Source organism: Benincasa hispida, chromosome 6, assembly GCF_009727055.1.
Source record: "Benincasa hispida cultivar B227 chromosome 6, ASM972705v1, whole genome shotgun sequence".
Lineage (NCBI taxonomy): Eukaryota > Viridiplantae > Streptophyta > Magnoliopsida > Cucurbitales > Cucurbitaceae > Benincasa > Benincasa hispida.
In genome coordinates, this window is record NC_052354.1 from 3541258 (window position 1) to 3558545 (window position 17288).

At 34.1% G+C, this 17288-nt stretch overlaps 2 protein-coding genes across 2 annotated transcripts; both read left to right on the top strand.

Moving 5' to 3' along the window:
* The first annotated feature begins 5853 nt into the window (after positions 1–5853).
* On the top strand, positions 5854–8326 carry LOC120079901 (probable nucleoredoxin 1). Its single transcript, XM_039034354.1, has 4 exons — positions 5854–6119; positions 6323–6802; positions 6908–7387; positions 7507–8326. Exons 1-4 carry the CDS (start codon positions 6036–6038, stop codon positions 8143–8145), a joined length of 1683 nt encoding a protein of 560 aa, XP_038890282.1. The 5' UTR covers positions 5854–6035; the 3' UTR covers positions 8146–8326.
* A 5537-nt stretch (positions 8327–13863) lies between these two features.
* On the top strand, positions 13864–16341 carry LOC120080101 (probable nucleoredoxin 1). Its single transcript, XM_039034660.1, has 4 exons — positions 13864–14112; positions 14337–14816; positions 14904–15383; positions 15502–16341. The coding sequence occupies exons 1-4, from the start codon at positions 14029–14031 to the stop codon at positions 16141–16143; spliced, it is 1686 nt and encodes a 561-aa protein (XP_038890588.1). The 5' UTR covers positions 13864–14028; the 3' UTR covers positions 16144–16341.
* The last annotated feature ends 947 nt before the right edge of the window (positions 16342–17288 follow it).

Consider the following 17288-nt stretch of genomic DNA (forward strand, 5'->3'; position numbering starts at 1 on the left):
TTATGGGATAATTGTGTCGACTTTTTCTCCGTAACCGAATGAGGTAGTGGGAGGTTGCATTTAGTTTTCGTAACTAAAAGATAAAATGAAAATTATTTTCATTTTGTAAAAAGTCAGATATTCGCTCACCGAATTGTATATACTACCTATTGCATAGCAAACCGAGAGCATACATAATAGCTCAAAGTTTCTAAACAATCGTATACACGCGCAATTTACTAAATGATCGTCTAGCTCTTTCTAAACGATCGCACGCCTGAGCATTTTACTAAATAGTCATCTATATGATCTCGCCCCTTTTACTACACGGTCGTGTACCTTTACCTAAACGATCAAGCATCGTCTATACGATAGACACCCGATATCTCCCACTTGCTTGGTCATGGTAAACGATCGTCTCTGCCTCCTTCCCTCTACCAAATTCAATAGAGCCCACACCTCTTGGATTCTCACTCCGAGAATACCGAAAGTTTCAATTGGTGGTGTCTTCCTTGCTGCCGAGTTCGTGAGGAATCCGTTCGTGGGCAGACGATAGCGATTTGGTGGACGACCTCAACAAGAGCGAGATTGGCTTCCTGGACGAGAGCGAGATTTCTGTGTAGAAGAGTTCTTCAACTGTTATGTATCTTGTTCTCTTTTGTTGATTAAAAGTTTCAAAGCATGCCTGTAGTTTATTGTTAAATGCATAACTAGTCTGTTTGATTGTGAATGCGATAATTCTGTCACAATGAGTTTGGAACGATCTTGCTTCCGCTCAGAAGTACTCTTTGATAAGAGTTTCTTCATGTGGGACTTACAAGATTTCTCTTGCTTGTTTTTGTTCATTGGACGCATCAGTTGCTTGCATCGCAAGCTCTAAATTGATGGTTTGGGAAGAATTTTTCTTATGTGGTCGTACATTATCAGGACATTGGTCCGAAAACTTAGATGAAGAGGTAGACAAATCACTGGTCAAAGTAGAGGTAGTTGAGTTAGAGTTAACAAATTTTTCTAGGGTGGGTGTAAGTTCAATAACTGTGGAGGATTCCTTTACTTGTGTCAAGGGAGTCTTTTCTAACTTTGCTTCTCTGGGATCGGTTGACGTGTAGTTTGTAGTTTTTTTGCTGTGCAATGTCACAGCTTGACATTACTCTTTTCCATTTCCTCACAGAGCTTCAGAATAACTTGGCAAGGATCCTGGTTGCTAGTGTTCAAATAGCTGGCAAGCTGTGCCACTTGGACTTTTAGATTTTGTAAGAGGCTTGCAATTGAATTAATGCATCTTTTTTTTTAATATACTTCTCGAGGAGTGCTTCTAAGGATGATGATGCATTGGAATTGGATGCCTGACTATGATTGAATTGATGACGTTTCTGGTGTTGCTTATGGCCTTGAGGATGCTGGTTGAATCAGGGAGGATTCCCTCTATGCACCTGTTGCTGTTGATGCAAGTTCTTCTTCCCAGTCTGATCTTGATTCTCTTCCAAAGCAAATTGGGGTGATTTCTCCAACCTGAATTATAGGTGTTACTGAGGGTTATTGTGGATAGAGCAGACTGTCTGTGGGTCATGTGGACAAGCTTCAACAGAGTAGGGCTCCTCACATTGGATGCAGCTTATTGCTGTAACTTGTGTTATTATGTTTAATTGCACAACATTTCTATTCAAAGCTCCTTGATTGATTGCCATGGTCTATAGAAGAGAAGTAACATAAGCCATTTGGGCACCTAATGAGCTTATCGCATCTACTGGTACTATTGCCCTTTCCATTTTCCTTTTGTTAGTGTTCAAGCTTCCGTAGCCACCATCAACCCAGTCATCCATATTCCTGGAAATTTGATCCAAAATCACCTTTTCCTCTATGTAGGTCTTGTCCATGAATCATCTCGCTGCGGAAGCATCTGCAACTGCCTGTGTGGCTTTGTTCAACCCATTGTAGAATGTTTCCATCAGAACATAGTTAGAAATACCAATATATGGGCAATTCCTTGCAAGATGTCGGAATTGGACCCATACGGTGCTCAAGGTTTCCATATCTCCCTACTCAAAATTTAGAATATCCCACCGTCTCCTTGCATTAATAGCTGGAGGGAAAAACTTCTTCATAAAATGTTCAATCAACTGATCCCAAAATACTATCTCGTTCGACTAAAGGGAATAGGCCCATTTCTTGGCCTTGTCTTAGAGAGTGATAAGGAATAGAGATAAATGGATCCTTTCTAGTGTCATGCTTGGAATGGAGAATGTTTTGCACATCTCCATAAAACTTGTAAGATGGGCATGGGGATCTTCACCCTACAACCCTCTAAATTGTCTGACATTCTGGATCATTTGCAACATTACTAGTTTGATCTTAAACCTTGGGTTTTCGTAAATGGTTGGCCTCATGATGCCAGGCGAGAAATCATAGAGATTTAGGGTCAAATAATTCCTCATAGGAATGTTGCGATCAGCAGCAAGTAGAATAGGATCCTGCCATTGATGGTTGAATAAACCATTTGCTTCTACCAGATTATTCTAATTCTTGTTGTTGTTGTTAGCTATGTTCCTTCTACGCTAGTTACGATTCTTCCGTATTTTGTGACGGAATGTTATTTCTATTTCAGGGTCAATCTTAAGTTTAGGTTCTATTCCCATACTCATATGCTGTCGTTAGCCTGTCACTTAAGCTTATAATACTCCAAAAAGAGAAAGGGTGCCTGTAGAATTCAAAAAAAAAAAAAAAAAAAAATCAAAGACTCAATTAGTTGCCAAATCCTCGGCAATGGCACAAAAAAATTGTTGTGCTAAAAATATATGTTGATTTTGGTCCACAATAAGATGTATTTGCGTTATTAATATCTGCGTCTAAGTATAGTGAGTATGCGTCAATCACAAATTTTCTCATTCTTAAGCCAAATGTAACCTCATTACGAGTTTCTCAGGGTGTTCTAAGGTCAAACGTGGGGATTTGTACCAATCGAGATAGATAAATGTAAGAATGTGGCAGAGTTACAAATTTATATGAATAAGGTTGAAAACATGCAATTAACTCAATTCTAAACTGGCATAGATGCTTATGAGAGATGGTAAAAAATAACAACCTTAACGTGAAGGTAAAATGAATGGAGAAGTCAGGGTCGGGGAGAAGATTAATATTGCATCACCAAGCATTAACGTAGGAACTTATCCTGGCTCACAACTTCCAATTATCGCACACCTTTCGATGGCCAGCCACATTTATCATATCTCTATAATGCATGAATGAAGTTGTTATGAGCACAAGGTTGTTTCTATCTTTAAAAATACTTCTTGCTTTGCTTAACGAGTTCCACAACTACTTTCCTTCTCAGAAGGCTAGTTATAACTACTTGTCTCTATGAGTGTTCATAGGCCAACATTTAAATGACTATACATTAAGCAAACAGGATAACTTCCTCAGATTCTGCTTAGCTCATGATATTAACCTACCCCGTTAACCCGTTGAGATTAGTGACTCATGGAAACGGTTAAAATGAAAGAAAAAATAGAGAAAATGATGAATGAAGACATGATGATATTCAAATAGAAATATAGTTGTTGAATACAGGTAAATAATTTCTTAAACGTGCAGTACAACAACAAAATGATAAAAGAATAAGGTAAAAAGGTAGTTGGTAGCAATTTCTTGCTTTAAACAAATGAATGTCTAGGCTGCTGGTGTTGAAATGGTTGAGCAGGATAGAGAAGGCCCTCTCAGGCTCTTGTTCCGATGAGGGTTCGATGATGAATCGAAGTGAGAAAGATAAAGTTGGATTTCTCTCTCTAAATCACAAAATCTTTGGATTGTAAGTTTTCTAACGAGCTGACGACTTCCCCTTTTCTTCTTGACGTTAAGACTCTATTTATAGAGTCACACATTGTTCCTTGCTGGGATTCCCGCTCTGATCAGTCGTCATCGTCTGACGTGGTAGGTGCAAATGTCAGCACTGTAATCATGGTCAACATTCTGAAAGCTTGACAAAAATCCGCTGGTATAGTTTTAGAGATCCTGAGGCATGCGATCATCTGTTTGTTCTTTGGAAGATCAACACATGCGATGCCTCCTGCGGCATCTGCAAAATAAATACTTTTGGCGCAATATGCTCATGATATGTAGTCAGCAGGTGATTTTGAGATACTTTAATGCAAGTTTGATATTTAGCATGAATTCTAAGCATGATTGACGCATCATCTTCTTTCCTTCCTTCATTATTCTAAGAAAAAGACTACAATAACTTGTATTTCTACAAGTTATCACACTCCCAAATTTAGAATAATGCTTGTCCTGAAGCATATTTTATACTAAGGAAATTCATGCTTACCCTACATCTTAACATAGCGCTAGACTAGCTTCTTAGAGTGCGTTTAACTAACAGCAACCATTTTTCAAGTCACCTACTTCTTTCGAATCTAGTCACTTCTCTAAGGATATCTTTTGTTATTCTTGAATCCGACAAACTTTTGCTCAAAAATATTTTCCTCATTTCAAATATTTTCATATTCCTTTTTCATTCTGAAATGCGTTGTTTGCAGCTACGAATATTTTACGTTTTACTTATTCAAATTCTAGGAGATGCACTGGACTTGATTACACCCTTCGTTTTGGCTTGCTTTCACGGGTATCATGTGAGCATCCAACTACCATTGTGTCCCAAGTTCGACCCAAATCTTGGCTAAGTTTTAACTCTTGCTAGACAGTGGAGTTGTCTTTATTTGATGATATTTAAATTGCATTGATCCTGGTGACTTATTTTCGTTTTGGCTTACCTGCACGGGTGTCATGTGAAGTATCCAACTATGGGTAATTACCTTTCTCAACTTAACTCTTATCAGGTTGAGTTTTTCCCTTGCGCTGATAGTGGAGTTTATTACTAAAATTTTCTTCTTCTTCTTCTTCTTTTTATTTATTTTATTTATTTTTTTTAATTAAATAGTTTATGAAAACGCAAAGCAAAATTTGAACGCATCTGCTTAGACCTCTCACACCCCCAAAATTTTGAAAGTGGCAAGGTCCTCATTGCACTTTTAAGAAAAATGAAAACAAAGTATTCAAAAACTTTGAAAAAGAGGGTTGAAGAGAGGCTTGTGCACATAAAAGATAAAGACTATTAATTAGTGAAAAAGTTACTAGGATAGAAACAAGCATGCAATTTGTTGGGGATGAGTTAAGGAAATACATGAGGTTCATCACAGTTGCTCATTCGTCAAAGCAAAAGAAGATAGAACATTAAAATGAATTTCAAAAGGATAAGCTATAGAAGACATAAGGCAAAGATAAGTAAAGATAGAAGAATGAGTGTAAAAGCATGTGGATTCATTAAATATTAATATCAGGCAAAGTACAAAGAAGAAGATACAGGGAAAATGGACGGTCACAACAAAAAGGGGAGAAAGAAACCATTCCAAAACAACACCCCCAAAATTTTTCTACAAATATATAGTGAAAATGGACGGTCACAACAAAAAGGGAAAATGGACTTATGTGTTTTGATAATATAAATGTTGCACAGGTATTTTCTTTTTAAAATTTTAATGCATGTTATATATATTTATTTTATCAATTAAATCATATTTAAACTATAAAATAAGAAAAAAAAAAAAAAAAAAGAAATACAAAAAATCATAAACAAGAAATGATTATCTTTCTGTTTTAGTTTTTCTTCAGACAAAACAAAACACAAATAATTACCAAATATTTGGTTGAAACAGGAAATAAAAAACAAAAAACTGAAAATAGAGAATAATAAAGGGTCCCTTATGAAAAGGATTGTGCTAATTAAAGTTGATTTTGGCATCCCAAATGCCTTGAACTTTTGAGGGAACAAAATCAAAATTGGGTATGAAAAAAGACGTCAAACTTTTTAAAGAAAGGCGACATGGGACTTTCACGCGACTTGGAAGTCTTCGTCTAAGCGTTTTTATTATCGAACAAATTTACTTGCTCGCTAAGCTTGTGCTTTCTATAAATTCACTTCAACTTCTTTGATTTTGATACACCCATTCCATCCCTGCTAATTTGCTTAAGAACACAACAGCAATCAAGGATTTGCAACGTCTATGGATTCTGATGCCGTGCACAATCTGAGTTCCCTCATTTCATCCAATGAGAGGGACTTTCTCATCCGCAATAATGGCGATCAGGTATGAATCTTTTTCCAATTTGAATATGCGATGTCCTTTGGCTGAGTGGAAATTGAACTATCTGTCGTTGTTGATTTCGTATCTGATTGTCGAATAGTTAACTTACCCTAGGAAGATTTGAACTGTTGTTTGAACATTTGGGAATCTGTGAAATGAAATTTGGTGAAATCGTCTTATGGGTCATTAATTTGGAGTTTCAACAGGTGAAGATCAGTTCCTTAATCGGAAAGAATGTCGGACTGTATTTCTCGGCGTCATGGTGCCCTCCCTGTCGCCGTTTCACTCCCGTTTTTGCTGGGGTTTATGAGGAATTAGCATCTAAGGGTGATTTTGAAGTTATATTCGTCTCTTCTGATAGAGATGAAGATTCATTCAAGGATTACTTCTCTAAAATGCCCTGGTTGTCTATTCCATTTTCCGATTCAGAGACCATTAAGCGCTTGAAAGAACTTTTCAAAGTGAGGGGAATTCCTCATCTTGTTGTTCTCGACCCCAGTGGGAAGGTTTCAACTAATCAAGGAGTGAGACTAGTGAGCGAACATGGGGTTAATGCTTATCCCTTTACCTCTGAACAGATCCAACATCTGAAGGATAAAGAGGAGGAAGCGAGAAGGAACCAAACTATTAGTTCCATTTTGGTTTCAAATTCACGCAATTATGTGATCTCAAATGATGGAAATCAGGTAAAATTTCTTGAATGATTTATGGGATTCTTCCTCTTTTGTTCCTAAAACTAGAGTTTTCTTTTACTGGATTTAATGTTATAAGCTATGATTTTTGTGCTGTAGATTCCTGTCTCTGAGCTTGAAGGGAAAGTGATTGGGTTGTACTTCTCAGTGTACGGCCATGAACCGTGTGATGAGTTTACGCCTATTTTGGTTGATACTTACAAGAAACTAAAAGAGAAGGGACAAAACTTTGAGATTGTGTTGATATCTTTAGATGATGAAAATGAAGATTTCAGTGAAGCACTCAAAACAGTGCCATGGTTGGCATTGCCATTTCAGGATGAGAAATGTAAAATACTCGTTCGATATTTTGAGCTTAGTACTATTCCTACCCTTGTTATAATTGGGCAGGATGGAAAGACTTTGATCTCAAATGCCGCGGAACTGGTTGAAGAGCATGGTGTTGATGCCTACCCTTTCACTCCAGAGAAACTTGTGGAGCTTGCAGAGATTGAGAAGTCAAAGCTCGAGTCGCAGACTCTGGAATCCCTTTTGGTTCATGGAGAAAACGATTTTGTTATTGGAAAAGATGGTGCAAAGGTAAAGTTTCGTGTTGCTACTTGGCATACTCTTTGAGTTAACCCATAATGTGCTGCATAGTATTCTTAAGTTGTTTCTGTATTTTTATGTTTCTGTTCGATTGGCTTTTGTTTGGCCAGGTCCCAGTATCTGAACTTGTTGGCAAGAACATTCTGCTCTATTTCTCTGCACACTGGTGCCCGCCATGCCGTGCATTCTTGCCTAAGCTTACAGATGCATACAATGAAATTAAGCAAAAATACAAGGATTTTGAAGTCATATTCATTTCAAGCGATCGAGACCAAGCTTCGTTTCAAGAATTCTTTTCAGGAATGCCTTGGTTAGCCCTGCCATTTGGGGATAAAAGGAAGAACTTCCTTAATCGCAGGTTCAAAATCCAAGGTATTCCTGCACTTGTGGCCATTAACGAAAGCGGTCGTACAGTCTCGACAGAAGCCTGTACGCTCATTACAGAACATGGCGCAGATGCCTATCCATTTACAGAGGAACGCCTCAAGCAGTTGGAGGACCAGCTGGAAGAAGAGGCAAAGGGGTGGCCTGAGAAACTGAAACATGAACTACATGACGCTCATGAACTTGTTCGAACACGTCGAATTTCGTATGTTTGTGATGACTGCAATGAGATGGGATATGGTTGGTCCTTTTACTGTGAGGAGTGTGACTTTGACTTGCACCCAAAATGTGCTTTGAAGAACAATGAGGGAGCGGAGGGAAAAGAAGGGTGGATTTGCGAGGGAGGCGTGTGCCGTAGAGCGTAAGAACATTCAGAATAGCGAGAAATATGGAATCTTATCATGGTATGTGCTTTGCTTGTTGCCTTTTGTGATGCCCTGTTGATGTACTGCAGCTATTATGCTCTCTCAAACCATCGTCTGTATTCATAGTTTCAATAAATGAAGAGGCATATCATTTCGAGATTGTTGCCCCTATGTTTTTGGATATCTTAGCTTGAGATTGCTTGAATCCCTAAATTGCAAAATTTGATAGTTCAGTCTCTCGAGCCTCAAACATTCCCACCTTAACAGATAAGAGTTGAGTCCCTTTTCACTAGATTTAGTTGTAGAAGATAAAAGTCATGGTTTGATGCTCTTGCACTTGGAACTTGTGATTAAGTTCTCTAATTATCATGTGGAATCCTTTTTAAGATCAAACCAAGGCAAGATTGATGCATTTGCCTTGACGTTCCTGCGTTCACCTTTACCAGTATCTATTATCCATAACCTATTAAAAAACTACAAATTTTGAAAAACCTTTTAAAGACTATTTTATCCCTTTATTAAATTTAAAATGTACAAAATACGCCACTTGCTATTAGTTTCATTTTAACTAAAAATAAATAGTTAATAAATAACTAATTACACACCACCTACATGCATCCACGGTTTTGTTTATACAAGTTAATTGAAATATAAATTTATCCTTAATTATGTAATTTATAAATAGTTATAGATTGTGCTAAAAATAATTAATTAGAAACAATAACTTGATTATCAATAATAACAAATAAAAGGAATGCCAAAAGTATTTTATTTTCTACCACTTATAATTTTTTTTTATTTCATTCCCTTATAATTTATTAAAGAATCTTATAAGTTTTAGAATACCAAAAGTTTTATAACTTTTTGTTATCAACTACTATAAAAGTGACATTTATGAGATTGTACTCGCCTTTATTTTTTATTCTTTCACTACATTGTCTCCAAATGCATATCTAATCAATGACAAATTAAAATTAGTTGAATAGAAGTTCTACCATTTATCTAATTTTGCAGTTATGTTCACCGTTGACATCACCAAGACTATGTCATCAAAGTAGAAACAATTGTTCTACCATGTGGTAAAACTTTTAAATGAATAAGACTTTACACTAATTGAACTTGCATATTTGTGTAGCACCAAGTTGTAGGAATTGTAAAGTTATTATTTGTAGTTGAATGTGTAGTCTGTATTATCTTAGAGATATTTTATGTAATTTTTTCTAATTAATTTTGTTAATTGTTGTATAATCATTCTTTTAATTTTATTTCTTACCTATTTTTTTAGTCTAATGATTAATAAAACATAAATTTCCTCATTTGAACCATAGAAAATAAGTACTAAACAAGAGAAAATAACTAAATCATCAATCAGTTTATTAGTGTGTATATATATATATATAAAGCAAATAACTTCTAAAACCATAGGTCGAGCATATCCTATTTATTTAATATTAAGTTAATTGCTTACTCTTAAAAAACATATTAATTTAATTACTCTCATCCCTTTTTGTAACTACAATTTACAATACCCTTTTAAATTTACATTAATTATAATAATAATTCTATATTAATTTTACAATATATGATACCATCAAAACAAATATAGTGATAAATTGATGGTTTTGCAAAATTGTATTTTATGAGGGGTTGATTTAAATCATTCCATGATTTTCACTTAATTGGAAATGAAAATGACCATTGATAAAAATGGAAAGTTACTGTGTTTGTTTCTTAACAGAAAATGTTCTCAAAAGAAAATGTTTACAAATTTATATTTATTTATATTAAAAAGTGAGAATTTCGGGAAAAAAAATCTGGACACATTATTGTCCAAACTTTCTTTAATTTACTAATTTACAAGATATGATATTAGATAGTAAATAATTAATTATCAATATATTAAATAAATAATTTATTATTAATTATCAATAATAAGTGTAATGGAAACTCAAAGGTTGGAAGGTAAAAATGCAGGTCCTACTCTAAAGATTTTTTTTATTTAATTTAATTAAAAAAAATTAACTATTTTAAAATTAAAGAGTTTTGTCTCTCAACTTCTACTATTATATATAAAAAATACTTTATTTTTTGTTCTCTAAGCCTTTTTAATCTACATTCAAGTTGCAAATGATGCATATATCGTATCTATATCTCGAACTTAAAATAATTGTGACGCTACAACTCAATTTTAAGGAAGTTGAATAAGAGTGTTTTTCTACTCTTTGTTACGAAGAAATGAGTGTATAACTAAGGCCTTTTTTTAATGCCATTTTTTTCCTTCTTTTTGTATAATCAATGTATTTTTCTAAAAGTATTTATTGAAAAAAATCAATGATCTATCCATATTTATATCTATACCATATAAAAAGGGATTACAATGAAATCAAATTTTTTTTCCTTCCCATATTGCTTCCTTTTATTTATTTAATTGAGAAGCCCCTTTTTTTTTTTAAATAATATAAATTATGTCTAAATATTTACTTTTTATTAAAGAAATTTTGGTGCTAATTGAATGAAGAAAATCCATTCAACTTGAAACTTTGGGCTAATTGAACGAAGAAAATCCTTTCAACTTCTTTAACCATTCCACTCCAATCATCTATCCAAAATCTCCTACTCATTTCTCCCCTTAACTCTACATCTCTCTCATCATAATTAAAATAAGTAAAATAAAATTTTAAAATAATAAAAACTCACATAAAAATTTATATAAAATTGTAAAAACGATAGAATGGATAATCTAATTTTCAACCATGCTTAAATACTTTTATAATCATTATAAATAAAAGCAAAATATAGAGGTAGATTATGAACAATTTTACCTTCCATTTATTTATGAAATCTTATTGATATTTCATAGAATTTAAAAGAGTTTGAGATGCTATTTTTAAAAAAAAGACTTATTTTTCATCCATTTGATAATAAAAATAGACATTTATCTTTTTTTTTTTCTTAATTTTTTTACCTTCTTAATGTAATAAGAGTGGAGGATTTGAACCACCTAGACTTTTTGGTCACTAACATATATCAGTTGAGTTGTACTCAATTTAATTTTTTTTCCTTTCATTGTAATTTGTAGATCTTGGGTTTTTGTCATAGTGAAAATGGTAGAAATTTTATTTTTTTTTAAAAAATTATCCATAGATGTAAGAGTTTTAACTTTGTCATGCGCTATAATTATATTATACTTGATAACGTTTCTTTGAAAAACAACATAATAAATACAACATTTCTTTAGATCATAGTTGAATTCCTATTCAACTTCTTCATAAAAAAAAACTTAAATTAAATATATGATCACATAAAATTGAAAAACCAATGGCAGGTGGTAAGGGATCGTTTGATAATCAATTGATTTTTTAATTTTATTTTTAATTTTTAAAATAGGGCTAATTGGTATTTAGCTACATATTTCTAAATTTTAAAAACTTTTTTAAAAGATGTTCAGAAATTTCAAAAAAAAAAAAAAAAAATTCCTTTTCGAATTCAGTTTTCATTTTTTAAAAAAGCGCATATGTGAATTTAAACTAGAGTATGCTTATGAATAAAGAAATCTCTTTTTAGTCTAACGGTCAAGATTAAGGTTTTAAAATGTCAGTGTCATTCATTAACAATTCTGTCCACAACCGTGTTTTTCAATCGAATAATAAGAAGAATTTATTGTTAGAGGTGCTGAATGGAGACGAAGTTTATCGTGAAACTACAAATATATCTCTAATTCTCTTTGCATGCTTAATCTTAATTAATTATTTGTAATTAGAGCGTTATGATTCGTTGCTTCCACTATGCATGTTTCTTTTAATTCCATCAATTGTCAACAAAAATATTAAAATCATAATTTTATGAAAATTTTGATAAAATTATGATTTTGATGGATATTCCTAGAAAAATTATGAAATAAAATATCCGATAAATAAATTTAAATTAAGAAATAAAAATTTTATGATTTTCAAACAAGTTAATTATTTATATTATCTCTATATTAATGGCATTTTGATGCTTATTTTTTGTGTTTTATAGATATTTTTATAATATAATAGAAATATTGATTCAGCTAGCATGTAACTATCGAATCCATAGAAACGTGAAAATATCGACACGTCGATGAAAATTTAATACTATGGTTAACAAGTTTATTATTCATATGGTTAACAAATTTATTATTCATATTATATTTTAGGTCTGTGTTTGAATCTTAGAACTTCACATTTTTTCACATTTATTTATTTTCCATTTTATTACAATAATTTACCCTTTGCTATCAATCTTATCCACTATCATGAGTTGGGAGTGATTTTAAATCGTCAAAATCAATTTTTTTAACGTTTAAAATCACTATGAAAATGCTTTTGATCGTTCAAAATTAATTTAATATTAACTTTTACACTTTTATATTCACATTTTTATATCATAAAAATTAGTTTGAAATAATTAAAAATATGTTTAATAGTGAAAACGACAAGTGATTTATACCGTTTTAAAATGACTATCAAACATGATCCAAATATGTTCTATAAATTGTAACCTTTTCTTGAAAAAATCACTTTTAGTTTGAAAATAATTTGTTATTGTAGATGTAAACAATCATAAGATTTTATGCATATACTCAACTTTTTTTAATATGGGATTAATTTTACTATATGATATACTAAAATAAAAAAGGGTCCAAATGAACCAAATTCAACCAACATTTAGTATGCATGATGATGTTAAGCTACGAGACTCGGACCCCACTCCACAATTGAAAAAAAATTGAAAACTTATTACAATAATTAAATTTTAGTCTCCTAAAGCCTAAATATGAATCCAAGCTCAGTCCAAAGTCAATGGTTGACCAATACGGTAGTCCTTTCATAAATTGGATTGAATATGAATCTTTCTTTTTTAAATTGCGCTGGTCCAAGGTCAGCCTATTTGACCCGTATTTGGATTGAGCCATCTGGTTGGTCCAAAAGTGCAATTTAAATTAAAAATAATAAGGGTGTGTTTGGGGAAAGACTATTCTAAGACTATAATAACCACCTCTTGGTATCGTAAATACTATTTTGTATTCTCCAATTACTTATAGTCAACACTATTTCAAAATCTTCATTTGCAATGATTTTTATTTTTTATTTTTTATTTTTTACTACAGTGTTTACTATTATCTTTTTAAATTAAAATAGTTTATACCTGAAACACATGCTATTTTAACCAAAACTAAAATACGTCCTAAACACAAATTGTTATAACCCAACTATAATAACCTAGGACTATAAAAATAACTCCTTCCCCAAAAGTCCCCTAAATAAGGAGATTAAATGCAAGAGTGGGCGAGAGTTGGAAATTGAAAATCATTAAAAGATTACTCTATTCTTGTCTCACATTGAAAAATTTGAATAATGAACGAATTTGCATACTCAATAAACAAGTCTCTTCAAACCTATTTTTAAATTTAAAATGAGTATTAATAATATAATATATTTAAAGGGTCAATTTGAGCCTATTCCAAAGGGTAAGTCCGAGTTTAATCTAATTTTGGCCTATCGAGCAAGGTCGATGGATTGAGTTATAGCCTATATAAGAGGTTGAGTTGGCCTAAGCCTGGCCCAATCAATGCCTGAGACCCATAAAATTTGATGAGGCTGAATTAAATTGAAATAATTAAAGTACAACGTGCATAGCAAAGCAAGACTGATGACTTTAAGACCGACCAATGAAGTGAAGTCAACTCCATGACTCGGATCCGATGCTTTTCCAAGTGACTTCAAAGTCCTTCTGTTTGCGTTTTTCTAATGCTAATGTTTCTTGCTCGCGAAGCTTATGATTTCGCTATATTAGTGGGGATTTCTTTGATTTTGATGTGTCCTGCCAACAAACTAGAGTGGGATTTTCAAATCACTTATGGCTTCTGATTCTGTGCACGATATCAATTCCCTCTTTTCCTCCGAGGGCAGAGACTTTCTCAACCGCAATAATGGCGACCAAGTATGTTTCTTTTCCATATATTGAGTTGAGATGTTAATTCTATTTGTTGAACTATAATTCCATAGTTTAATTTCGTGTTGGGTTGCTGGATAATTAACTGACCCTGGAATATTTTGAAATTGTGATTCTTGTTTTTCACTCGATTTTCTATAAATTTGTGGAATCTGTAAAAAGGAATTAGCGAAATATACTCTTATCGCCCGTTGATTTGGTTTTTTGAACAGGTGAAGATCAGTTCCTTAATTGGAAAGATTGTGGGATTGTATTTCTCCGCGTCTTGGTGTCCTCCTTGTCGTCGTTTCACTCCAATATTTGCTGGGGTTTATGAGGAATTAGCTTCTAAGGGTGATATTGAAGTTGTCTTTGTTTCTGGTGACAACGATGAAGAGTCTTTCAAGGATTACTTCTCTAAAATGCCATGGTTGTCAATTCCATTTCCGAATTCAGATACCAATGAACGTTTGAATGAACTCTTCAAAGTCAGGGGAATTCCTCATCTTGTTGTTCTCGACGCCAATGGGAGGGTTTTGACTAACGATGGAGTGAGACTAGTCAGTGAATATGGGGTTAATGCCTATCCTTTTACTTCTGAACATATCAAATTTTTGAAGGAGAAAGAAGAGGAAGCGAAAAGGAACCAAACCATTAGTTCCCTTTTGGTTTCGAACTCGCGCAATTATGTGATCTCAAATGATGGAACTCAGGTATTATAGTTTCTTCCCTTTTTTTCCCTTGTAATCTTGAACTTTTCATTGGAATGATGTGATAAGAAACAAATGTTTGTGCTGTAGGTTCTGGTCTCTGAGCTAGAAGGGAAAGTGATAGCGTTATACTTCTCGGTATATGGCCATGAACCATGTGATGATTTTACGCCTATTTTGGTTGATACTTACAACAAACTCAAAGAGAAGGGACAAAAATTTGAGATTGTATTGATTTCTTTAGATGATGAGGATGATGACTTCAATCAAGCATTGAAAACAATGCCATGGCTGGCATTGCCGTTTCAGGATGAGAAATGTAAAAAACTCATTCGATATTTTGAGCTTAGTGATATTCCTACTCTGGTCATAATTGGGCAGGACGGGAAGACTTTGCACCCGAACGCAGTGGAACTCATCGAAGATCACGGCCCTGATGCTTACCCTTTCACTCCTGAAAAAATTGAGAAGCTTACTGAGATTCAGAAGGCAAAGCTTGAGTCACAGACTCTGGAGTCTCTTTTAGTTTCTGGGGATAGAGATTTCGTTATTGAAAAGAATGGTAAAAAGGTAATGGTTAATCGTTTCTACTTAACATAATCTCTGAGTTCAGACACATTGTATTGTGTAGTACTTCTAAGTTGCTTCCATCTGTATTCTTACGCTTAATTATTTTCTATTTGGCCAGATACCGGTATCTGAACTTGTTGGCAAGAACATTCTGCTCTATTTCTCAGCACACTGGTGCCCTCCGTGTCGTGCATTCTTGCCTAAGCTTATAGAGGCATATAATGAAATTAAACAAAAGGACAAAGAATTTGAAGTCATTTTCATTTCGAGTGATAGTGACCAAGATTCGTTTGAGGAATTCTTTTCAGGGATGCCTTGGTTAGCCCTACCATTTGGTGATGAAAGGAAGAAGTTCCTAAATCGAAGGTTCAAAATTGAAGGCATTCCTACACTCGTAGCCCTTAACCGAAGTGGTCATACTGTTTCAAAAGATGCTCGTAAGCTTATAACATCTCATGGAGCAGATGCCTATCCATTCACGGAGGAACATCTGAAGCAATTGGAGGAGCAGTTGGACAAAGAGGCAGAGGGGTGGCCTGAGAAACTAAAGCATGAACTACATGAAGAACATGAACTTGTTCGAACACGTCAAACTGAATATTCTTGTGATGCGTGTGATGAAATGGGATATGGTTGGTCGTTTTATTGTGAGGAATGTGACTTCAGTTTGCACCCAAAATGTGCTTTGAAAAATGATGAGGGAGCTGCGGAGCAGAAAGAAGGGTGGATTTGCGAGGGAGACGTGTGCCGTAGAGCCTGAGAAAACATATGCAGAATTGCAAAGAATATATATGAAAGGCTATGAGGGTATGTTATTTGCTTGTTGACTTATCTTCTGTGCTGCCTTGGTGTGTTCTCTGTGCTGTATACTACAGTTATGTTATTCCAGATCAGCTGGTCTGTAATGGGATTTTGTAGTTTAAAATAAATCAAAAGAAGTTGGCAGTTTCAAGCATTTTGTGCCCTTTATTTTTGGAATGCTGATTATGAAAAATACCAGATTGATTCAGTTTCTAATAAAATAAGATAACTTGCCTAAATCACAAAGTTTTTATGGGATTCAACACCAATTTCACATTTTCGTTCAATTGGATTATAGAACGAAGAGTGGAGTCTAAGGGGATGTTTGGCAACCCAATCTGAGTTTGGTTGAGTTGTATTTTTTACCAATTCAATGTTTGGCCCACCAACTCTAAAGATTGGTGATGTTGAGTTGGTTATTTTACCAACTCACCCTAACTCACCCCAAGTCTCCCAATTCTCCATTTTTCTAATGTTTTTAATAGTTTATCCCTTGACCACTGTCGGTGACTACCGGTACCACACTCCGGCGACATATTTCAATGACCATCTTCGGGTGGTTAACTTCTACGACCAACTCTAAGTTTCGACAACCACTTCTAATGATAACTCCAACGACGAATTTTGACAACCACCTTCGTACAAAGTAACTTTGACGACACACTCTGACTTCCATATTCGCATGATTAACTTCGATAACGAACTTCGGGCTCCACCAACCACCTCTGACGACAAACTCTAGCGACTAACTCCAATGACTACCTTCGAATAAGCAACTCCAGCGACATATTCCGACAATTACCCCATGTGGCCAACTCCGACGACCAACTCTAGGCTCTGATAACTTCGCCGAAGACCACCTTGGATGATCAACTTAAGTGACAACCACATATGACAACCAACACTAACATTCACTTAGGGAGGTCAACTCCAGCGAAGGCCACCTCTTACGAGACTCTTAATGACAATCCTATTTTTTGTGAACATGTAAATAAATCCTTAATGACAACCCTATCTTTTTTAAATATGTAAATAGACACTTAATGACAACCCTATTTTTTGTGTTCAACTCATGCGTTCTATCACTGTTAAAGTATATTGTAG